The sequence below is a fragment of the Oryx dammah genome, unplaced genomic scaffold, assembly GCF_014754425.2.
Source record: "Oryx dammah isolate SB20612 unplaced genomic scaffold, SCBI_Odam_1.1 HiC_scaffold_27, whole genome shotgun sequence".
In the NCBI taxonomy this organism is placed as follows: Eukaryota; Metazoa; Chordata; class Mammalia; order Artiodactyla; family Bovidae; genus Oryx; species Oryx dammah.
The window spans coordinates 131,565,305-131,589,175 of record NW_024070211.1 but is presented as its reverse complement, the minus strand read 5'-3'; the positions used below and the strand labels follow the sequence as shown (position 1 = coordinate 131,589,175).

Below are 23,871 nucleotides of genomic sequence, written 5' to 3'. Positions count from 1 at the left end.
TATATTCTTAAGCACTCAAGGTCAGAATAATGGAAAGATAGGGAGAATGACGATTTGATCCGAGGGTATTTTGATAGCGTGGTACAGCAGATGAGGGTGACACTTCAGGACCCTGCATAGCACTTGGGCCCCTCAGTTCTCTCGTAGTTCCCCTTTCCTAACTACTAATACATTACTTTCCCACTGCTTTGTGGCTTTCTTCTTCACTTAATCATTCAGGCTACAAATAATTATTGTATGCCTACTATGTACCAGGTTTCTGAGTTATGTGTGAGAGATGAGATAGTAAGACACAGGCCCTTCCACATTTACGGCACAAATTGCTCTCGTTTCTTCCTCGTTCCTAATCCTAATTTCACTGTTTATTTTTTTGCACCAGTTCAGACTGTTGCTTGCTGATGTGAGGTGACCCCAAAGTGACAAGTCCTAACCCTTTGCTTTTTGGCCTCAGTAAACAACAGAAGTAGTATATGGGTCCTACTTCTCAGTAAAATGCCTTTTCACAGCTCAAGGCAAGGTTTTGTTTTGTTTTTAATTTGAGAGTGTTTCAAACCCAACCTGGTTCCATCATTTACCTACCGGCAGCTTGATAACCGTGGAGCAATAACTTCCTTATCTGTGGATTACTCGGTGACAATATAGTACCACCCCGGGAGCAATAGGCTGAGGCCCTTTCCCAGATGCCATGTTTTAAAACTTTCAGCTGGAAAGACCTTCACTATGTGAAACTGATTGCGATTATTTAAAGTCAGTATCTGGTCTTCTTCAGAAACCAACAAACAAATGACCTCTGGCTTGCTGCCTCCTGATTTTGGCTCTAGACCATGGGATTATTTAATTTGGAGTTTTTCAGTCTGACAAGAGGTTAGAAACTGGCCAACGTGGGCCTCAACGACAGATAAGTGCGTCAAAACTGACAGGAATCATGAAGACTGCTATAGATGGCTTAAAAAAAAAATCGACCTCCTGTTCTGCAAGGCATCATCGTCTCTTCTTCCCACTGCTGCGCTTTGCCAGGTTTTCTCAGAGTTCCAGGTCTGAGAGGCACCCATCACTGTTTCCTCGGTTTTTGCTGCGTACAGGTAATTAAGCTAAAAGTCTGTGGTAGTAGATCTTATTATGCTTCAGTACATTATGCATTCCAGAGCAGAAGGTTTTTGCTGGAAAGCTTCACTGTTAAGATATGATTTGCATTTTTTACTAGATACTTGTCTTTGCTCCTTGAGGACAAACACGTTAGGATTCCTTTGTGCATAAACAAAACTGTGGGCTTGACTGTGTTTTTAGCAAGACTGGAAATGCTTTAAAACAGAGCATGTTTTTGCTGCAGAGCCTAAACTATTTGCCTAAGGTGAGGGAGCAAGGCAGAAATAAAGACTTTTTGTGCAACTCCATCTGTAATTAAAATGAGTGCTAAGTCATCATTCAGTTCAGTCGCTCAGTCGTGTCCGACTCTTTGCGACCCCATGAATCGAAATTACAACTATTTACTCCTAATTAAAAAAAAAAAAAAAAAAAAACTGGTTTTTGTAGTGCTCTTTGAGGCCCCTGCCCTGCCAGTACTGAGGAGTGCTTAGTCGACCTACTGAATTAAGCCTGTACTGTGGACAATTCCACCTGCGTGGTCTCCAGACTGGGACGCAGCGGGTCAAGACAGAGATGGGCTGTTGGCACCACCCGGGTCTGGTTTGCCCTTTCTCACCCATAAGGAGACTGGCCCAGAGCCTGGAACATCTCTCCCGCGGATCTGGCCAGAGCCAGGGGGTCGGCTTCATTTAAAGCTGGTCTGAGCTGCCCCTTCCTGGCTGCTTTCTAAGGCTGCGGCTCGGTCGGGGGAAGCGACGCGCGCCAGGACGCTTGGGTTCTAACGCGGGAGAGGGCGGAGCTGCGAGGCCGGGGCACCCGGGCACCCGGGCTGGCATACCCAGCTAGCACTTAGGCCTTGTCGCGGCGGACAATGCCGCCCAGCCGGCCGCACTACAACTCCCGGCGCGCTCTGCACTCGCTCGCAGAAGCCAAGGGGACCCGGCGTGCTCTGCGCCGGCCGGCCTGACAGCCGAGCGCACCCCTCGGCCGGCTCAACGACCTGGGGGGAACCAGCCTGCAAACCTCCTCTACGCCTTACTGCCCTCCCCTCTTTATCCCAACTGCCTGAGATTCGGCCACAAGAATAGGAAGCAGTCTCCTAAATTCAACCCCCGGAGAGTCGGCACCAGCCAATAAAGTACGCAGAGTCAGGCCACGTGACAGTAGCGGGGCGGTGCTCCGGCGGCCCCGTAATCTCTATGGTTTTGGCGCCTCGCTAGAGGGCGTGTGGTCCACTGGAGGACTCCCTACATTCCTCCTCCATTACCTCACTGCCTCCGGTGGCTGCTGGGATACCGGAAGACTCGGGTCCCGACTCGGCTCAGTCCTCCAGCTGCCCGGGGAATACCTCTAGCAGTTCTTCCCTGCCGCCACCGCCGCCCCGCAGCTTCCTCCTCCGCCCGCCCCCTGCCGGCCTTCTTGGCCCCGCCCCGTCCGCGCCGCGCGTCCGGCCCGCCCGCGGCCCGCTTCTCTCGGGAGCCCCCACCCAGGCGCATGGCTCCATGAAGCAGGAGGAGGAGGCAGAGCGCGAGAGGTCCCGTCTGCCCCGGCTACGTCTGGGCCAGGAGGAAAGGTGGGAAACTCGGTCCGCGCCGCGCCCTCTCCCCCCGCCCCGCCGGGCCGCCCTCTCTCGCTCTGCCCCCGAGCCCTCCGGGCCTCCTCACTCCGCGGCGACTGGAGGGGCCCGGGAGCGGGCCCCCCGGGTTCGGGGCGAGGGTCCCGGGGCAGCGTGGGGAGGGGCTCCCGAGCGGCCGGGGAGGGAGGCGGCAGGCTGGGCCTGCGGGCCGCGTGTGCCCACCGGGGGGCGGGCGGGTCGGGAGACGCGCCGGGGAGGGGGTGGGCGGACGCCCCTGCCCCGGGCCGCGAGGAGAGGCCGGGCGAGGCCAGGCGAGGCTCCCACTCTTTTCTCCGCTCCCTCCTGGAAACAGTCTCGGGTCGTGTAAAGTTTGGTGGTCTCCGGCGCCGCCTGGCGGCCCTTGCCCCCCCCGTCCCGTCGCCCCCTCCCCCGCTTGGCGTCTGGATTCCACCCCCGCGGCTCGGCCTCAGCTGCCCTACCCGTCGCTGGGTCGTCTCCCGACTCCTCCTAGCGCCCCGCGCTTTCCTTCCATCACCTTTTTCTTACCTTTTACCTTTTTCTCTGCCCGCTTGGCCCCTCCCCGCTCTGGTCTCTCCTTTCCCCCCTGTATCTCGTCCTTTCTTTGCTAAACTCTTTAACACGCACGCTCTCGCCTTTCATTAATTTTTTTTTTTTTTAAACCCCACTTTCATTCTGTCCTTCCTTATCCACCCAAAGCCCCTATTTCCATCATCTCTCCACCTGATACTCTGTGGGTTTTATTCCTCCCTCCTTCCCAGGCTGTGGATTTTGCCCTTCATTACTTGCCCTCCTCCGTTCCCTGTCCTGATCTGAACTCCTCACTTTGCCACACTCTCTCACCCTTGTCCCTCTGGGCCTATCCTCTTTCACTGCCCTCTCCTTGGATAGAGTGGGTGGGGCCTGGAGTCTCCTGTTTACATCTTTGGGAATAACTCATATCTACTACTGGGGAGTGGGGAGAGTTGCTGAAGAGACTGTGAAGAGATTTATGTCAGCCTAAGAGTAATGATGACTGACTGTTACCAACAGTTATCATCTCCACCTGGGGTAACAAGGTGGCCTGTCCTCGGGACCCTGCCGTGCTGTCCAGTAATCCTTCAGCACCCTGTTTGCAGAGGATTTGGGAATCTTGTTTGTAGTCTGAAACCAGTAGAGAACCTTGAGATGGTGTATCTTGGCCCGAGAGCAACTTTTGATCTAAATTAGTGGTGGAGGAAGTTTTAATGTGTGTTTCATGTTCAGGTTCAATAAAACCTTTAATCTTCCTTGTCCTCCCTTCTTGGTGTTGACGTCAGGAATGAGGTGATTTAATGCAGGGGGCTGCCCTTGCCACTTTATATTTAGATTTTGAAATGTTTTGAATTAAGGAAAACCTGTTCCTTAGCTTTTTTTTCCTTCCTAGAAATTACTCTGTTGTACTCCTTTCAAAAACCATCTCTTACCTCCTCACTGCCTTGGTTTTGTTCACTCACTGCACCTGCATTTCCATCTTAGGTACAGGAAGAAGGAATGGAATCAGAAGGAAGAAAATTCATTTCAGAGACAAAATAGCTCCCCTCCTCTGTTATAGCTGTTCCCTTGACAATACAAACTTTCTGCTTTCAGTGAGTATTACCTTGGACCTACTTAGAATGGAATTGTGTTGCTTTTAATTTTTGTCTTTTTTTTTGGTTTTAGGCCTGTGCTTGGACTAGAATATATGTTTACTTTGTTCATTTCTGTTTTTCTACTTACATGAGTGTCCTAAACGTGATGAATCCTTCCACTTCTACTTGCTCGCTTTTAAAATAATTTTAATTGGTAAAAAACAAGTTTATTTTCCATAATCCTATTAGAGTGACTTAGATGGTTTTGTAGCATTACACTTACCCTTGGGTTACATAAAGGTTTGCCTCCCGCCCCTTCCCAAATTACTCTTTAAAGACAAAGATCATAACTCAGAGGTTAATATAGTTTCTATCAAGGTCAATTATCAAATGTCTTCCACATGGTTATAATTTTCAGAGAATTTTGGAACATTTTGCCCTAAATCTGCTAGGGTGATACTGTTTTCGTAAAAATAAAATTCTACATGTAAACAGAGTTCTGGGAAATTTTTTATTACTGCTGGGTCCCCTCTGATGGTATACAAACACTTGTAAAAAAGTTTTTCAGAATGCTTCATATCTTATTGGAGCCTCACAATCTCTCTGTGAGGAAGGCAGGGGACAAATATTTTCATTTTACAAATGAAAGAACTGAGGCCCAGAAAGATCTGGCATCCTGCCATAGCTCACATAGTTAAGGGAGGGGATCTAAAAAGAAAACAAAACATGTGGTTTCTTATATTCATGTTTTTTCTTAAGCTAAGTTCACACGAAGGTGTATAGTATTGTGTTTTTCTGAATCTGTAAATTTAAAAAGCAATTGTAGAGGGAGATCTGTTTTTTGCAGGGAAAATTTTTACACAGCAAATGTTTCAGATGTGTGTGTGTGTATGATCGGGTTTCAGAAATACAGAGATCATTATTTGAAATAATGTCCAGAAGATTTTGTGGGTCTTTCATCTGACTATTTCTTGGAATAGTTCCTTAAGTAGGCCAGAATATAGTTTACGTGCCATTTCACTACTCAAATAATTATTAAATTGAATTTCATTTCACTTCTGTGTCACAAAGGAAACTGCAGTCTGTTCCCTTCTGTATAAAGTTGGTTTGAATAGACAACTGGACACTAATAATAACAGAAGAAAATGCAGAGACGGCCCCCTTTTTTTTGCCTTTTTCCTACCTCCCAAGTCTGTTTTTTTGTTGTTGTTGTTGTTAAAAGGTCATGCCCCTGAATAGCTGTTTTGAAACCTGTCTTCCAAAGGTGAACCTATTTTTTTCCTACCTCCTAGCCTTTCTAGATATTTTTATCTAGAAAAGTACTATTGGTTATTGGAAATCTAACTATTTTGACTCGGTAGTTCTGTTAGTACTTAATATATATCAAGATTTCTGTAATAGTAGCATATTTAGCAAATCTAGTTTCTTTTTGTTATATGGCTTCAAACTTAACAGAGGACTTTTGTAGAATAGAACTGTGCACAGCTGTCAGCCCAGTATTCCTTATACTTCCTGGCATCTCACAATGAAAAGATCAATGGATGACTTATTAGAAGTATGAGTCTCCAAAGAGGAAGAACATCAAGGTCATTAGAATAATAACCCCGTATTAATAGTAATAGCAGACGCTTTAATAAATAGTAGTTCTGTGCCAAAGATCAGCTAGATGTTTTTCATGTCTTACTCAAAGAATGCTCACAGATAAACCCTCGGTGGTAGCAGGAGCCTAGATCCACAGAGATGGACAGCCTGCCTGAGTCTGCATAGCCTGTACCTGCTAAATCAGATTTGGGATTTGAGCCTAGATGACGGCTCCAAAGCCTGGACTCTGTCCTCTGAGGATGGGAGCTGCTCTGGGAAGGCATCAGCTTGTTGTTTTCAGTGGACTTTGGAGCCTTGGAGGGGACCCCCAGTGAGGGAAGAAGGCCCTTCTGCCTAGCCAGCCATGTCTGTCAGGATGCCGTCACACCCTCCCCTCAGCACTGGTCTCCACATCATGTTTATAAATATCAGCAATTTATCACACATCATTTCCATTAACTTCTGAAATTGTAAATTGCCTTCCCAACAAATTATGCTCTTAAAGTACTCCATCATTTGAAAAAAGTAGGAAAGTTCTTGTCACATGCAGTGGAACTAGGCACATGGTTTGGAAGGAAAGCCTTGAGCAACCTACAGGTAAGCAGCCCCTGAGGCTAAGCCTGGAACTGACCAACTGCTGTGATTTGGCAGAGAACAGCTACCGGCATAAACCAAACCACGAAGTTAGTGTAGGGGGTGTTTGACCTGATTTTTAGAATGAAGTTAGTGTAGGGGATATTTGACCTGATTTTTAGAATGAATGGTCCACATTAGCTATCCATTTTGCTATGAATTAAACCACTCCTTGGTTTGGGCCGAGTAGAATGGACATTGTTGATATGAGTAGATACTTGTATGTCAGTCACCTTCAGCTTCTGACACACTCAACAGTCAGCCCCTCGCGGTGGAACAGAGTAAAGATCAGGCTGTGCCATAAATACTCGTTTTATTAGAAAGGTTAACTTAAATGAAGTTGCTGGGAGATCTGTAATAAGATTGTTGGTTTGTGTACCATATGCAGGACACTGGGTTAAGTGTTGTGGGAAAAAACCCAGAAATGCAGCCTAGCTTCTCTGACTAAAGGTACTGGTAAGTTCAGTGCTGGCTGGAATCCAGGTGGCTTTGTACGCCACTCACCTTCCCCTCAGGCTGCAAAGGTGCCTTTGTTGTGGACCCTCGTGAGGGTCAGGATCCCTTGAGCACTGTGTGTCAGATAAAGGGCATGCTGACTTTCAACACTGAGAACAATTTCACTGGACACTCGCTAGGTTAGGAGGCCTTAAGAGGTAAAACAGTGACTCCTGATATTTCCTCCAGCCCTTTGTGGAAGTATGGGTATTGTCTCCATCTGGTAGAAATCCAGTTTTAACTAGCTTGTTCTCATAGTTTGTTCTAAAGTAGACGGAGTGTAGGAAAATGACATCACTATTATAGGCCCTTAAAATGGCCTTGAGTTTAGCCAACTGGAAGGCTCCAGAAGGGTCTTTGTGGTATATGTGTTTGTAAAGGTTTTTAACCTGATTCCAGTTACTTCAGATGAACCAACTTGACAGTAGCCATTCGGTTACTCCTATGACCATTGCCGGTAGTTTTTATGAAGTTGGGGGAAGGGTGAGAACAAAGGCATAGTTTTCTAAGAGAGGTAGAATATGTATGCCATTAGGGGTATTTTCAGTCGGTCATAGCAGGTTAGTCTATTGCATTGAAATTATTCTGAGGGATCTTACACTGTGCCCTCAGAAACAGAGCTGTTGGAGAATCAGGTATGTCTTTTGTCATTGTGGGACGGTCCTGGGAGCCGGGTCTGGGACACTTAGTTGTGGTGAGATGCCCACTTTGTTGGAGCTGGGTTAGGAGCGTCTCGCTTGGAGAGGGAAACCTGATGAGATTGATAGGTAGTGGTTGCTGTGTAAATAAAAGTGCTCATTACCAGCACCTTCACAGTCTGTACTGTTGAGTTAATATTTGCTTTATGCTGACAGATAAGTAAAATGTTGGCCCGTTTAAAAAACAAACCTTAAATAATTCAGTAGGATGAGGGAGATGGAGTAAGTAGGCTGTGGATGAAATAAGTTTGGCCCTTTGTTGAAAATTATTAAAGCTGAGTATTGGGTTCATTATACTCTTTTACTTTATGTTTGAAGTTTTCTGTAGATTTAAGTTTTATGGAATAAATGTTAAAGAAATGCCTTCTAATATACTTTTGATGCAGAAAGTCTCTAACTCTGCCTTTAGTCACTAATTGAGAATATTGATTGAATTGTTTGTTCAGTGGCCTCCAGAGAAAACTTGGTCCTGAGGATCCACGAGGTTTGGGTTGGCTCTGTTGATTACAAATCACAGTTGCGGATGGTGTGGGGGAATTGCTAAATGTAATCTCTCAGTATGCCCCCCAACGGAGCGGTGGTTGTGCATTATGGGTAAGCCAGGGGTCTCCAGCTACAGGCCTTGGACCACTACCTCCTGTCAGATCAGCAGTGGCATTAGATTAAAAATAAAGTGCACAATAAATGTGCTTGAATCGTCCTGAAACCAATCCCTGGGCCAGAAAGATTGGGGACCACTGGTGTAGGCAGAATCTTCCTAAGCTTGACCTCACCTGCCTTGGCATGGTTTGAAAACCCTCTGCTTTTTTACAGGGTGTTTCACCCATCAGAGAGCTGATCGCACCTTTGGGGGAACACCTGAGTTACCACTATCTCATGACATTTCTCTCTTCTTCAAGCGGCCTATGGTGTAAGGAAAATGAGGAAGGATTTCTTTTTTCAACTTACTGTTATTTCATCCCGTCTCTTTGCTTCTTTGAACGTTGGGACTCTAGAGGCAGAGCCTCAGGGCCCTATTGGTGCGGTTAAAGATCTAGCTCTCAAGAGAAGGTCCCTCTGCTTGGATGAACACATGCCCTAAACCCTCTGCCTACAGTTACGCCAAGGAGGACAGTCAAGTAAGAGCTCAGAGGACAGTGACAGTCCTTGTGGACTCAGGTGACTGTGGCAGGGGTACTGGTTATAGTCAGGGTGGTGGCAGAGCTTTGGGCTTAGGTTTTGATTTTTTTCCCCTGCTTCTCCTTTTTTTTTTTTTTTTTAAAAGTTATTTTGGCTGCACTGGGTCTTTGTTGCGTCTCAAGGGGGTTCTCTGGTTATGGTATGGGAGGGCTTCTCTTGTTGCAGAGCACGGGCTCTAGAGCCTGCAGGCTCAGTAGTTGCAGTGCACAACCTTAGTTGCTCTGTGGCACGTGGGAATCTTAGTTCCCCGACTACGGGTCGAACCTGTATCCCCTGAATTGGAAAGTGGATTCTTAACCACTGGTCCACCAGGGAAGTCAGCTTCCCTTGGCTCCATTTTTATTGGCAAAATTTTGCAAGCTATTCTAGTTTTTAGTATTCCCTTGATTTTTTTTTTTTTTTTTTAATCACGCCCTTAGCAAAGGGACTGAATCCAGTGGATATTATTGGCAGGCTTCGTTGTTGTTTGTGGCACGGTGGGAAGACCCAGGCCTTGTAGTCTGACAGATAGATTGTGGTCCAAATCCTGAATGGCAGAGTTTCTTATTAAACCTAAATGTCCTCCTTTGTAAAATGATGGTAATATCATCCTTGCTGGGTGGTTCTGAGGATTAAGTGAAATCCTGTTTAAAGAGCATCTGTTTGGTGCTCTAAGCCTTGAGTGTGCAGCAAAGTCCTAGCCTTCCCAGAGTCTCCACCTCTGGGGGGAACAGTCAGATGAGAGCCCAGATGATAAGAGCAGCTAACTTTATGCTGGAAACTGCATGGAAGCACTTCCCATAGATTAAGCTCAAGTCTCCTAACAGCCCCATGAAGCAAGCACTATTGTTATTCCCAGTTTGCAGAAACTGAGGCATAGAGAGGTTAATCCTGGAGGAATCACATTTGAACCCAGGCCATTTGAGTCTGGAGGCAGCATTTTTAACCAGAACCTCCTGCTCCCTTTCTTAACAGTCTGAAAAAGACAGTGATATCCACACTCAGAAACAGTCTATTCATTGGAGGTTTTAATGTATCACATGCACGAGGCTTTCACAAAAAGAAGCCTGTTGCAAGCTAGACACTGAAATGTTCAAACTGTTACTCCTCTGCTAGAGACACCTTTCTTCCGAAGAATTGTCCTAAACACAAAAATGTGTATTTTGTTAGGGATCAGGATATATCAGAAACAAAAGCACTATTTGTGAAATTTTTGTATCTCATTCAATCTAAAGTGACAAGTTGTGTTTGTAGAAATAATGGCATTGGAAATGGGTAAGTACATATCTAATTTTATTTAAAAGATTGTATACATTACAACCAAAATACTATACAATACAGTAGAGTAGTGCCTAAAAAGGCAATTGTGTGCTGTGTGTTCAAATTACAGAGAAAATTTTAGATGAAAATTATATATATATATTTTGAGTAGGAGGCTAAAACTAAGTGAAAAGTGAAAGTGAAGTCGCCTAGTCGTGTCCGACTCTTTGCGACCCCATGGACTGTAGCCTACCAGGCTCCTCAGTCCATGGAATTTTCCAGGCAAGAGTACTGGAGTGGGTTGCCATTGCCTTCTCCAGGGGATCTTCCCAACCCAGGGATCGAACCCGGGTCTCCCGCACTGCAGGCAGACGCTTTACCGTCTGAGCTACCAGGGAAGCCCTTAAAAAAAAACCAACATGTAGTGATATGTGAAAAAACAAAGTACATTTTTCTCAAGTTGGCAGGATTTTATAAACTTTGGTATTATCAACATTGAAATAACTAGGATCTATTTTCATGAGTCTCAATTATTGACATAGATAACAGAAAGGATCTTGGTCATGTTACAGCTATATATCTTTACCTTGGGCTTCTTAAGAAAAAGAATTTAATGGAAAAAGATTCCTTCCTCCCCTTTATCAGCTGGAACTCTGGTTTCCTGGCCCATCTGATGCCACATTTTGTCAGACTGATGGCTTTGCATCTCTGCCTTGCTGTGACAGGGCAGAAATGGCTACCTCACAAAAGGACTGAAGCTTGGGTCATTTGTGTGAATAAAGGTTTCTGCTTGGTTGTAGCTTTTTTTGAATGGGGTCTTGAAAGTATAGAAGTGTAGAAATTGGAGTACGTTCAGAGGTGAACTAAGGAAAATGAGTAAGACCGCAGGATCGCTGTGAGGACAGAAAGGCACGCGGGTGCCTTGGTTAGCGCGCTCTCGCCAGAGCAGCGGCTGCTCTTCATCCTCACAGAGGTCTGGAGCTAAAGTCACGTAGCTAAGTTGAGGTTGGTGATGAGGAAAATGCGGAAAGGGTGTGGTTAACAAGGAAAGCATGCAAGTTCCTCTGGGACTTTTTAGAAACAGAGTGGTTCAGTTTGGAGCCTGTAAAAATGTAGAGAAAGCATCCTGATGAAGAGCCTGTCAGGTCAAGTGCAGTCTTTCAGTCAGTCTCGCAAAGACGCCATTCGCCTGCAGACTGGCTGCCACTCTGCCCTTCTTTCCGCCCAAGGAGGCCTGGGCACGAGGGCGCTGTTTTTGGCCTGCCTCCATTCATGATGGTCATAACCTTTATGGAAAGTGAAAAATAGCTTCCCCTCAGCTAACAGTTGGGTGTCCCTGGTCTGGAATGCAGGCTCTTCCAGCCCACTGTTCTGACCCCCTTTGTGAGCAACGTGACCTGTGAGAGAGAGAACTGGATGACTCCCACCCCTTCCACGTAGACCCTTTCTCTTTGATTTTTGTGTTCTTCTAACTAACCGTTGAATTAATGCTTGGGTGTTCTCTTTTGGATTAGGGTTCTGCAGCATTCCAGACCTCAAGCACTGAATCAGGATGGGAAAAAGACGTTGTGTTCCTCCACTTGAGCCCAAGCTGGCAGCAGGTTGTTGTGGGGTCAAGAAGCCTAAGTTATCTGGAAGTGGAACGCACAGTCACGGGAACCAGTCCACAACTGTCCCCGGCTCTAGTTCAGGACCTCTTCAAAACCACCAGCATGTGGATGGCAGCAGTGGTCGGGAGAATGTATCGGACTTAACTCTGGGACCTGGAAACTCTCCCATCACACGAATGAATCCCGCATCGGGAGCGCTGAGCCCTCTCCCCCGGCCCAATGGAACTGCCAACACCACCAAGAACCTGGTGGTGACCGCAGAGATGTGCTGCTACTGCTTTGACGTCCTCTACTGTCACCTCTATGGCTTCCCGCAGCCACGACTTCCCAGATTCACCAATGACCCCTAGTGAGTAAAGCAGTCGCACACTGGGGACGGTGAGAAAGGCATGGCACCCGCTTTCTGGGGTCGTTTTCTTGCAAGAGTCGTCTACTTATAAAAAGCTTTAACATGGTTTGGGCAAGGGTTAATGGGAAAAGAATGATGAAAAATATCCAGACAATATCCAGAATATCAAAAGTGGATACTAGGCTACATTTGAAGGAGTTGTTGGCTTGTCGTTAAAGTTACATTTTGGGAATCAGGAGGGTTTTGATTTTGATTGTCTTTTGGTTTCATATGACAGTGAGTAGGTCATTCAAACCTTCATGTGGAGAAGTCACACCACCACACCATTGTAGACCCAGGCATTGCTGAAATCCAAGTGAACTATCAGTGTCTGAGGGCCAGGCTGGTGATGAGGAGCTCATTCAAGAATCCCATCACTTACTGTCCGTCCCGTGGGCTGCCAGCACCCCACCAAGAATGTCAGAATTTGTTTTGATGTTTTTAGTTCAAGACTGTCCCAAGTTCCCGTGAGGTGTTAGTGACTTAAATAAGGAATATGTGTATGTAAAGGGTGAAGTCAGATGAAGAAAGGCATGCTAAGGCTTTCTTTCTCAGAATTGGAGGCAGCTTCGAGGTGCATTTAAAGAGCAGTGCTGCTTTTTTATTTTTTTAGGAGGTGCTTTTGGAGGATTCACTGACTGAGAACTGTTAGTGCCATACTGAGGATTGGGTTGGGAATAGACAGGCATGGAGAAATAGTCCCTGCTCTCAGCAGACTTGAGTTGACAGATGACACACACATGCTAAGCAGGGTGTGCCTCACTCTGTCTGGGCAGATAGAGGGGAAGTTAGTCTGTGATTGTGTCAGAGGAGAGGAAACGAGACAATGTGCTCGCCTTTTAGGGAAGTATTCCCACGTGACGTCTGTGGAGAGAGAAATCCTCACTAAGTAGGTGGAGAGTCGGAGCCTTGATCTGAGTGCAGTCAAGTGTGTCCCTTGCAGGAGTGGGACACAGACTGTGGGGAGTATGTGGTGACCACAACTTTGTAGGGTGTGGAGACAGTGGAACTGGATGGGTTTTTGAGTAGGTTTTGGAACATTAACTTTGGCTCGTGCTGTTCAGGTGTTTTACTGAAAGGAAAAGATGGGTAGGTGGGAGATCTTGCCTTGTAGTAATAATCTAAGGTAACTTTAAAGATGTAAGTTGCTTTTTAGCAGTGTTAACTCAAGAATCTTAAGAGGTAAAGGCATAGGAACATGAAGAATTTGGGGAAGAGGAGGCAGCCCCATAACCTGTGTCTAAATATCTATTACTGTCTATCTGATGTAGCCTAATGCAGCATGACTTTGGCCTAGAAAGTGGTAACTTCTGCTGAAAATAAGCTATTTTAAAAAAAAATAAAGAATTATTTATTTTTTGACTGCATTGGATCTTAGTTGTGGCCCATGGGATTCTCTCTAGTTGTGACGCTCAGGGTTTAATTATCCCTCAGCACGTGGGATCTTAGCCCCAGTTAGGGATCAGACTCATTTTTACTGCATTGGAACACAGATTCTTAGCCACTGGAACACTAGGAAAATCCCAGAATAAGCCTTCTTTTTAAAAATACTTATTTATTTGGCTGCGTTGGGTCTTAGTTGAGGCACATGGGATCTTCATTGCATCATCCAGGATATTTTGTGCGGTGAACAGACTCTGGTTGTGGCGCTCTGGCTCAGTAGTTGTGACAGGCAGGCTTGTTGCATGTAGGATTGAACCCATAACCCCTGCGCTGCCTGGTGTATTGATAACCACCAGGGAAGTCTGCAGAATAAACTTTCTCGGGGAGCCTTTTTTCTTCTGGAATCTATAAACAGAAGAGACGGAAATAATGATGGGTGCCGTATGGGGTTGAGGGGAGAAAGTGTGCAGGCTAGTCTGTCTTCAGGAAGGATGGAACTGGGAGACATAGACACAGAGAAAGAGGGTAAACAGGAGGAGGAAGATGTGGAAAACTAGAAGAGAGAGTCCTGAGCAGAGGAGGAAGGAAACAGTGCGTCCATGCGGAGTGGAGCAGAGCTGAGAGCAGGGGCTGCAGGGGCCTCTCTCTCTGCCTCATGGCCGCTTCCTCTCCATCTCCACCTCAGGGCTGCCTGGCGCCCGGAGGCTGCAGCCTTCCAGACAGCCCACATCAGAGAACAGTCGTGTTGGGGAAGAACAGGCGGACAGGGATAAAGCCAAGGTTTTCTTCTCTGATTGCTGCGTGCTTCCTCTTTCAGTCCACTCTTTGTGACATGGAAGACAGGGCGGGACAAGCGGCTTCGTGGCTGCATTGGGACCTTCTCAGCCATGAATCTTCATTCAGGACTCAGGGAATACACACTAACCAGGTAATGACACCACACGTGAGATGGGTAGATTATTTGCAAAATTTGAAAATAACTGCCTGTTTCTTCTGAGTGGTAAAGCTTGAGTGTTTCTTTTTGATAGTCAGGAGCTGTGGGGGCTTTAATCTGGTGAGTCACTTAGCAGTTCAAGTATAGACAGTTAGTAGCATCGGGTTGTTTTTAGCATGTTCGTGTTGATGGGTAGTGAATGTTTTCTGCAGAGCTCAAGAGCCGTAAACTTTGAGGCTCATGATGTTGGCTCCCGATTCCGGAGCAGCCTCACTTATGTTTTCTGTCCCCTCCAGTGCACTTAAGGACAGCCGATTTCCCCCCCTGACCCGAGAGGAGCTGCCTAAACTTTTCTGCTCTGTCTCCCTCCTTACTAACTTTGAGGATGCCAGTGATTACCTGGACTGGGAGGTGAGAACAGCCGCATTTGGAACTCTGCATCTCTCGTTGCATTTGGGTTCGGGTTAGTACATGGTAATGTATCTCCTTCATTGAGCAAGGGTATAAGCATGTGAGAGCTGAGGTCAGAGGCAGTTGTAGGCAACCTGGGTGACAGAAAAGATAGTTCGATATTAGAAGCAGAAAGAAATCCCTTTCTTACCAGTCTACTCTCTCCCGTGTCCTTTCCCCATATCTAATAAATAATGGGATATAGGAGAACATTCCTGATTCTTCTTGGTAAGCCCTTGAATAAATGTTGTTATTAGGAGCCACATGTGAAAATCCAGGAACCCTGATCAGACCCTGTAGCCTGTTCTTGAATATTAAAGGTGGAATATTCTCGATTATTGGATGCGTTACTGAGAGACTTGATTATGTAGCCTCCATAGTCTCAAGAGAGGTGGCTGCACATAGACTCTCCCTTTCCCTGAAGCAGCAGTTTCTTTGGCTTCTATGCCTGAGAGAGAGTCTGTCGTGAAAAGCATGAGGCTCCCCTTTTCTCAGCCCTGGGTCAAGCTGGTCAGAGGACAGTGTCAATTTACATGAGGATAATTGAAGTTCCATTAGAGTAAGTAAATGGCATTTATTGGTTGTGTGTTTTTGTAGGTTGGGGTCCATGGGATTCGAATTGAATTCATCAATGAAAAAGGCGTCAAACGTACAGCCACTTACTTACCTGAGGTTGCAAAGGAACAAGGTGAGTTACACAGACGGAGTGATAGCCTTTGAAGTTGCCAGGCAGAGGGCAGGGGAGAGGACCGCGCTGCCTTTCAGTCCAGCGTGCCTGCGCCTGGGTGGCTTGCGTTCTCTCCATGCCCATCAGATTCTTACAGGATAAGAAACTCCCCAAAAGAGCTGGCAAAGAAAAGGGGTAAATACTTCTCAGGTATCTGTTTCACTTACTTTCAATGAGTAGTAGTATTTCTTGGCCCCAAAACTGCAGTGGTAATTGTAGGAAAAAAAGAACTCAGTAGTTCCTACAGTGGAACACTAAAGGTAGGAAGTGGGTTGGGCAAGTTTTCTCTTTAAAAGAATATTTAGAAGAATACCTTACAATGGTGCTTATTCTGCAGTGTATAACCCAATTTTCTTTCTTTCTTGGAACTAGTCCCTTTTTTAAAAAAATAATATCTAGTAGTTAGGTATGATTGGAGAAGGCAATGGCAACCCACTCCAGTACTCTTGCCTGGAAAATCCCATGGATGAAGGAGCCTGGTGGGCTGCAGTCCATGGGGTCGCTAAGAGTCGGGCCGACTGAGCGACTTCACTTTCACTTTTCACTTTCATGCATTGGAGAAGGAAATGGCAACCCACTCCAGTGTTCTTGCCTGGAGAATCCCAGGGATCGGGGAGCCCGGTGGGCTGCCGTCTATGGGGTTGCACAGAGTCGGACACGACTAAAGTGACTTAGCAGTTCGGTATGAAACTGAAATAGAGAAAAATACTGAGTTCGGTATATCAGTGAACTGATCATGTGGAGGATTGCCTTGTTGGTTCCCGTCATGGAAAGCAGTGGGGATATGGCTTAAAAAGGAGGAAACCTTTTAGCCACCTCTTTGAGGTCATAAATCTGGCCTTTCTGTCCGAGATGGACCAGGAATATTTCCTAGTAGTGAGATGTGATGATAATTTAGGTAAATAATCAAACACTTTTGCTATTTGAAAACTGATTGGGAAAATTAAAATCAAGGCACCTGCTGCAGTGATTTATGGAATTCTGTTTGGTTTTCAGTTTTATATATTTGGTTGTATATGGTGAAAATATTTCTAGAAGAACACAGCAGTATATGTGCAAACAACTTTCTCATCCTTCCTAAGGGAATAGCTTCGGTCCTGCTGTTAAGTCTCTGTAGCAGAAAACGACTCCTAGAAATCATCGAAATGCAGCAAGGCCACATGAAGGCATGCATGCTGCAGAACAGGAACTCTGCCTTGTCCAGAGCAGCCCTGGTTACAGCACTAGGCCAGCTCAGTAGGGGCCGTATTTGCTCCGAGATAGTTGTGCTGGGATCATACCTGACAGGATAGACTCAGAAGGGGAAGGCCACTGACGGTGTGTGCTTGGCATCCTCGCACGCCTCGGGCTCTCCTTGGACTGCCGGGATGTGGGGCCCGCGCCCAGCCACCCTGCCTCCAGCGGGCCCGGCTGCTGCCCTCCTGTCGCTGTGTTAGGGCACTGCCTGCCTGGTTTGGTGTCACTGCACACTGACCGCTGTGTGCCTGTCTTCTCCTCAGACTGGGATCAGATCCAGACGATAGATTCCTTGCTCAGGAAAGGTGGCTTTAAGGCTCCAATTACCAGTGAATTCAGAAAAACCATCAAACTCACCAGGTAAGCCACTGTCTCATTTTCCTTGTCATTTTAACTTAGTTGGGGTTAGATGGAAGATACTTTTGATAGACAGGGGAAGAGAAAAATGTTCCCTGCTAACGTCTCCAAACCAAAGAAGTATATGTGAGGTTGAAGCTCTGAGGAAGCAGTGGCAGCGAAGCAGAGACTCCCCAGCATCCTGGGCATGTCCACAGCTCCGCTGATGGCATAGTTGGGGCAGAGTAGCTGCTAAACAATTGTGGGTGTCTTCGCCAGACCCACTTGTTGGGAGGCTGAGTGGGAAGGCTGAGCGCAGGAGAAAAACAGAAGTCCTGGGTCAGTTGTCACCACATGCAGTCAGGTGGCGTGTTGATGGACTAGTAACAAGGAATCGCCTCTGCCTGTTAGGAGCAAATACGTCTATGGGTGGGGGGCGGCTATTGTAAAATCTGCATGAACTGGACCCTAAATCCCAGCTCCACCACTTCCAGCTGTGTGACTTGGGCCTCTCTGAGCAGAAAAAAAAAAGCGTGCCTTGGGGTTGTTCTAGAGCCTGGTAAGGTAATGTGTGCAGAAATTCTAGTCTGGGGCCAGGCAGTATTGTAGGTGGTCAGTAGATGTCAGTTCTCTTCCCATCCCTATTGAAATTGGAAATCCTGAGAGGTGTAGCTTCTATGGGTTTGTGTGGGCCTCTGTTGGCCTCTTCATCTGTAAAATGCTGAATAATCATGTAGTAACCTCACAGGTCTATTAGGAAGATAACCCCATGTTTTTGAAATGCTTTGGATTCCAAAAAAGAAAAATCTTCAAATACAAAGCATTATTATTATCATTATTATTATAATTTATTTGAACAGCCATTTCCCTGTCAAAATTCAGGAATAATCACCTTGCAGTGGAGGAGTGATTACAGAGGGAAAGAGATGGCTCTGGGTAAGGATTGTCACACCCAGCTCCTGTGGTCTGTAGTAGGCTCCATAGGTTTGTAACACCCCATGCTTTGCATCCTGACTCATGGCTCTTTTTAGAGCAAGGCCAAAGTGCTATGAATTCTGTTCTGATGACCCTGTGGTATATGATATGGCACATTCATCTGGGAAGTGAGACCCAGGATCTTTTAACCTGCTTCATCAGAATTTGACCCAGAATTAGGTATCTGTGCCCCTTTTAGTTATAAATAACTTGTTTGTTGCTTTTCTGCAAGTTGAAGTTGCATTTCTGTCAAATTTATCACATTTTAACCTGAAATAGATAACGCATTTTACACTGGGCATTGGTGCAGCCATCTTCCCGTCTGCCACCCATATAATTTGACCTTGAAATTCTTCATCCAGACCCTAGTAGCAGATTGCTTAAGAGCAGCCTAATGATAAGCATATGAAGTGTTTAAAGGTGGGATGTGCAGAAAACACATTCTCAGGGGTGGACTGTGACTGTGCTTTTTCATCTCGTTCATTTGTAATAACAACACTGTTTTCTTGTGCTGTCTCTCATTTTCTGTAAGTAAGATTGCTCTTGGTCTTCCATTTTATTCTTTGAAAATGTGGAATAAGCTTTTGGTTTACTCTGCTGCGTGATTTTAAAATGAAGTATTTGGGGTTCCTAACACCCTTTCCTGTTTCCTTACACAGGTACCGAAGTGAGAAGGTGACAATCAGTTACGCAGAATATATAGCTTCCCGACAGCATTGTTTCCAGAATGGCACTCTTCATGCCCCGCCCCTCTACAATCATTACTCCTGACACACGGCTGCATGACCAGTCCCACCCCCCCGTGGCCACCAGTGGCTATGACATCATTGGAGCAGATGCCTCCTCTTCCTGGTCCAGTTACTTCTATTACTGCACCATTTTATGATGCTAGCTTCCGTTGCCAAGTCTGCCTCCAGCTGACTGAGGTGGGGGGGGCTTATACTGAATGAAACAGAACTTGAGGGCCCAAGCCTTATCTCAGCCTTTCCTCAGTACGGGGTTCCGTTGGATTGGGGCTCCTCCATGCCTAGTGAGGATTCCGTGTGGGCTCAGAAGACTTTGGCATGCAGGTGCCGCTGCTGATTCGCTGCCTGTGTGTCGGACACACAGTGGAAGCTGGAACTGATGGTCCATGAAGGCTTACCCCACACACACCTGCAGCCTCCCCAGATCAAGTAGGTGTATTCCCCTGGCAGTCTGGGCAACGGAGACCAACAAGAAACATTTTTAGGTTGTTTTAAATTCCTTTTTTTAAACTTGCAGTTTATTGCGTACCGAGAGTTGATCACAACCTCCATGCTTCATAAGCGGACGCCATGTTAGGGTCGAACGTGGGCACCATGAGTCCTCTGTGGCTCCTGGACAGAGGCCCACCTCAAGATCAGAAGCCCTTTGGATGGCGTTGCAGATCTCATTGCTCAATTAGCCTCGAAGGTTCTAATTCTCATCCCACTCTCAGTTGGATTTTTCTGGCACTCTTCCTGCATCGAGTCTCCTGGCATTGAACCGAGCTCTGTGGTTTGGCCTGCTGAGGATGGACTGGGATGCCTGCGGGAGGCCCTGATGGCATCACTGCACGCAGTGTCAAGGGAGAGACCTCTTCCTTACCACCTGGCTACCTCACTCCTCTACTGGTAGCAGTGCCTATAGCTGGATCTAGGTTCTCAGAGACGTTCCAACAAGCACTTGGGTTGGGTTTTAGAAGGATACGTCGTCATAGGAGAGAATCCAGGGTCTCCAAGCTGTTTTTGTTTTCAGGCAAACATCCTGAGAGACCTTTAAGCAGAGGAGTTCCTTTTTCTAGTTTGCCTGTAGAAGTGGGAAAACTGTTAATGTTTCAGGTCCTTTATGGGGACTTTAGAACAAAGCTGTGTAATTAAACAAGGTGAATCTTTATCTTGCCTAACACGCTGGGAAAACTTCACCCCACTGCGGCAGAGTTCCCAATAGCTTATTTTATTTTAGGTCATTCATACTTTCATGTGGCATATTTCCCTTTCCCATTCTTGCTGATTCCAAATAGCTGTCAGCAAGTTTCTCCCTCTTGCCTATTCTTCACTCATATGGTGGCACAGTTCATAGAAGTTGGGAATTTGGAAGATGTTTTGAGAACATTGTCACAGAGGCACTGCTGAAATGATTCACAGGAAGAGGTGGCCAGTTGGAAGACAAGACCCTACAGGTGATACACTGGTTTCCAACAATATGCTTAGAGAACTCTAAAGTGGATTGGGTGTCAGCCCAGTGAACACAATGTTTTGATTTAATTTATTTTTAATGTTTATGTGGTAGTGGTGTGGCTTCCCGAAATGGGCAAATATTCAAGTCAAAAGATCTTTTGAGTTTTCTTCTGCCAGGAGCAGGGGGCGGGGTGAGCAGGGACACAGTCTAAGGAATGACACACATGCTTTTCTAGGCCCTGTTTCTTGAAGAGATGGGTTAGGGTGAGCAGTGTGTTTGGCACCATCCTCTGCTGTTGTTAAGGATGTGGAATGTGCAAGGGAAGTGTGGGCTGATGTCCAGGTGTGCGGGCCAGGCTCCAGCACCGTCTCGCTGCTGGGCACACTCCCACATCCTGCCACCTTTCCCTCGCAGTGTTGATGAAAACAGGCTTCTGAAGATGAAGGAGTTGTTTCATGATTTCCTGCTGCTGAGAATAATAAATGTCTTGTTACAAACAAATGTGACGACGGTTGCTTTTAGGTGCCATGGATTGATGTCAAGGTGGTCAGCTCTGGACTAAACCACCCACCTCCAATTTGTACAACAGTATTGATACATAGGGCTACACTCATTACTGTTCAAGTCTTCTATGTTAAAAGTTGTGTTTAATTTCTAAAGTTTAAAAAAAGCAAAAAAAATGGTGCTAAACTTTCACCCCTGAGCACGCTCAGTGAGACTGGTCATGCAAGCATTTACAGTGCCATGCTCTTTCAAGCCTATTGTTTCTTGTAGAAATGTTGCCCTATTTGTCTTTCCCAGTGTATAGTATTTTTTTTTTTAATTTTATTGAGGGTGGGGTAGGAAACCTGCCATTTAAGAAAAAAACAGAAAATTTAAAACCCCAGGAAATGGGGGAAAAAAATCAGTGCACAAGAATCGGGCTTAAGCCCAGAACCACACTGAAGTGGGCTCAGTGGTTTTTGGAGTGAAGAAGCCTTACTCCCCGCACATTCCCTTATGCTCCCATCCGAGTCCAGCCATGGAGATGCTCGGGTTTCTCTGACATTAGTAAGAGGACTCAGGAGTCGACCAAGGAAAGCTGTTTGGCCCTGTGAGGAATGGCACTCAGTGTCTGTCCTGAATGGAGCCTAGTCAGAAAGTGGTCTGGAAATAAACGGTCATGGTTACCTTATGAAGACGTGTGGCAGGTGGCTCTCAGGAAAAATACTAAGTCTGGATCATCCATATGGCAGCTTTGCGTAGGGAAATGACAACTCCGAACTGGAACTGACCTGCCTTCCATGTTGCTTGACCAGAGCAGTGATGAGGGTGGCCAGTGTATGTGGTGTGAGTGGTAGGTTTAAAGAGAAGGAATGTTTTCTGCTCAGTGTTTCCTTTGTCCTTGGACTGCTCAAGCTGAACAGTAACCACTGTTTTTAAGGGACCAGCCCACTGTGGCTGGTTTGGTTCGGAGTTCGTTTCATCCCTAGCTGTGAGTGCCTTTCGGTCTGGAAAGTTGGCTTGTCTCATAATACCCACAGCTAGGACATTCTGTAATTTCGAATTGTCCTTGTTCATTAAAAGAGAATGTCTTTGATCACTAGAGTTTATCAGTGTTGGATTGTTTCCACTGTGAGGTTCTTAAACTTTCGCTTCATAATATTAAAGCAACTCATGTTAAAGACCATTTCAACACGAAAGGTTTGTAGTTCAGACATTACATATATTTTATTGTTTATAATAAAAAAGTCATCTATACAGAAGTCCTGGGTGTTAATTTTAATATTTGCACAAGATCTGTTTTCCATGGTATGTTAACACCTACAATTTCACTAACTGTTGATGTTATTTTCTATTGAGATTCTGGAACCTAGGGAGCTATTTGTTCTTTTTGTTTATTTTCATTCTTATTTCCCTGAAGCAAGAGACTTTGTATGGCCTTCAGTGCAAAGACTTTAGACCAATTCTTTGTATTACACTTGGTTGCCTCTTGGCTATATAACTTCTGAGTGCAAATCATTGAACTCTTTAACAAAGTATTGTAGAGAATAAATCATAATGGGTAAAAATTGTTCTTTGTCTTGTCTTTTTTTTTTTGAATAGTAGATAGTAGTAATAGTTATTTTTGAATAGTCATTATTTAGAGATAGCCAACCAGATCATATTTATTCAGCCTGCATGTTTTTTGTATGGTGTTGATCTCCAATAACCTTTCATTTTTATATTTTTTTGTGGTTGCTAGCAGTACCACTGGTTTTTTAAGAGCCAAATTTTCTGAACTAAGATTCATAGTTCTTAGACTTCCCAATGAAGCTGACCTTGCCCAGAAAGCTACGACCTGAAAGGGGGTCGTTGGGAAATGCTCAAATTTAAGATAATTCATGAGGTTAACTAACCCAACAATGACCCTGGGACATTGTGTGGTCTGACCTAAAGGAAAATATTTCTTAGTTTTGGATGGCCCAGAAAGCATAAGATGTGTTTAGAGAAAATAGCAAGGAATAACTTCAGACTTTACATTCATATACTGATATTGTTAGTCTTTGGCTGAAATTATTTGCATGGATGTAATTTTATTTTTTTAAGATACCCAGATCCAAATCCCTGATACTTGGCCACAGGTGTACATTATCAGGATTAGATGATGATTTTGGAAATAGATTACAACTGATTAAACAGACTGGGATAATAACTCCAGAATGAGAGGAATTTTGTTCCTTCAAGAGAAATTACGGTTCTAGAGGAGTAGTTCATATTTGTAATACCACCTGTAGTTAAATGGCATGGAAATCCATGTCTTTTTTGTTGTTTTTTTGTGTGTGTGGTAGTAAAATATAGAAGTGTTAGTCACATCTGACTCTCTGACCCCATGGACTCACATATAACATAAAATTTGCCATTTTAACCATTCTGTTGTGAGAAATGTTTACCATGTGGTCAGAAACCAGGGTTCTTGTAAGGATGGAGGAGGTGCTTCAAGTCTGCTCTAAATCTGCTTCCAGATAAATCTAGGGTCTATGACCTTGGCTTGAATATCTGCTTTTGAAAGGCACTCGCTGGGCTGGTTGAAGAACTTGACTCTGAGCCAATACAGTACAAAGAACCATAGTAGCTCTTGAGGAACTTAATGATCTGTCTCTGTATCTTCTGTCGCTCTCTTTTATGATGGAAGTTAAGTCCAGACCTTCCATCAGCTACTCCTAGTGAGCTCCTCTTGGGTACGGCTCTAGGACTGATTCATCTTTTTAAATTCAGGGCCTTGCACTTACGTGTTTATAATGGTTTCCTGAATGAAAATGTGGACAAAACAGCCTGTGAAACATCATTGTGGATTATTTGTTGTTCTCTCTTCTGTTGACTTCTCTTCCTGCTGTATGTTAGGTATGTGGCTAGTACTGGGGCCAGCAAATGTTAAGGTCCAGTTAAGTAGTAGGTAGGTGCTCTGCAAAAGCCTGTTGGATGGATAGATGGGAGAAGGGGGCCTACACTGAGCTCAAAGACTGTATCCCATACACAGCTGGGGCATGTTCCCAGACTCCTCTGGGCACTGGTCTGCAGCTCTAATGAACTGTGTA

General features: G+C 45.5%; 1 protein-coding gene across 2 annotated transcripts; it reads left to right on the top strand.

The window, feature by feature from the left end:
- The first annotated feature begins 2,364 nt into the window (after positions 1–2,364).
- On the top strand, positions 2,365–22,368 carry AMMECR1L (AMMECR1 like). Of its 2 annotated transcripts, XM_040227861.1 has the most exons (9): positions 2,365–2,659; positions 4,178–4,287; positions 11,609–12,053; positions 14,293–14,403; positions 14,706–14,820; positions 15,457–15,547; positions 17,086–17,182; positions 18,041–18,094; positions 18,793–18,879. In XM_040227861.1, the coding sequence occupies exons 3-8, from the start codon at positions 11,647–11,649 to the stop codon at positions 18,066–18,068; spliced, it is 849 nt and encodes a 282-aa protein (XP_040083795.1). In that variant the 5' UTR covers positions 2,365–2,659; positions 4,178–4,287; positions 11,609–11,646; the 3' UTR covers positions 18,069–18,094; positions 18,793–18,879. The 2 variants fall into 2 exon arrangements, with proteins under 2 accessions (XP_040083795.1, XP_040083794.1); XM_040227860.1 differs by lacking the exon at positions 18,041–18,094 and having other exon boundaries at positions 2,369–2,659; positions 18,793–22,368.
- The last annotated feature ends 1,503 nt before the right edge of the window (positions 22,369–23,871 follow it).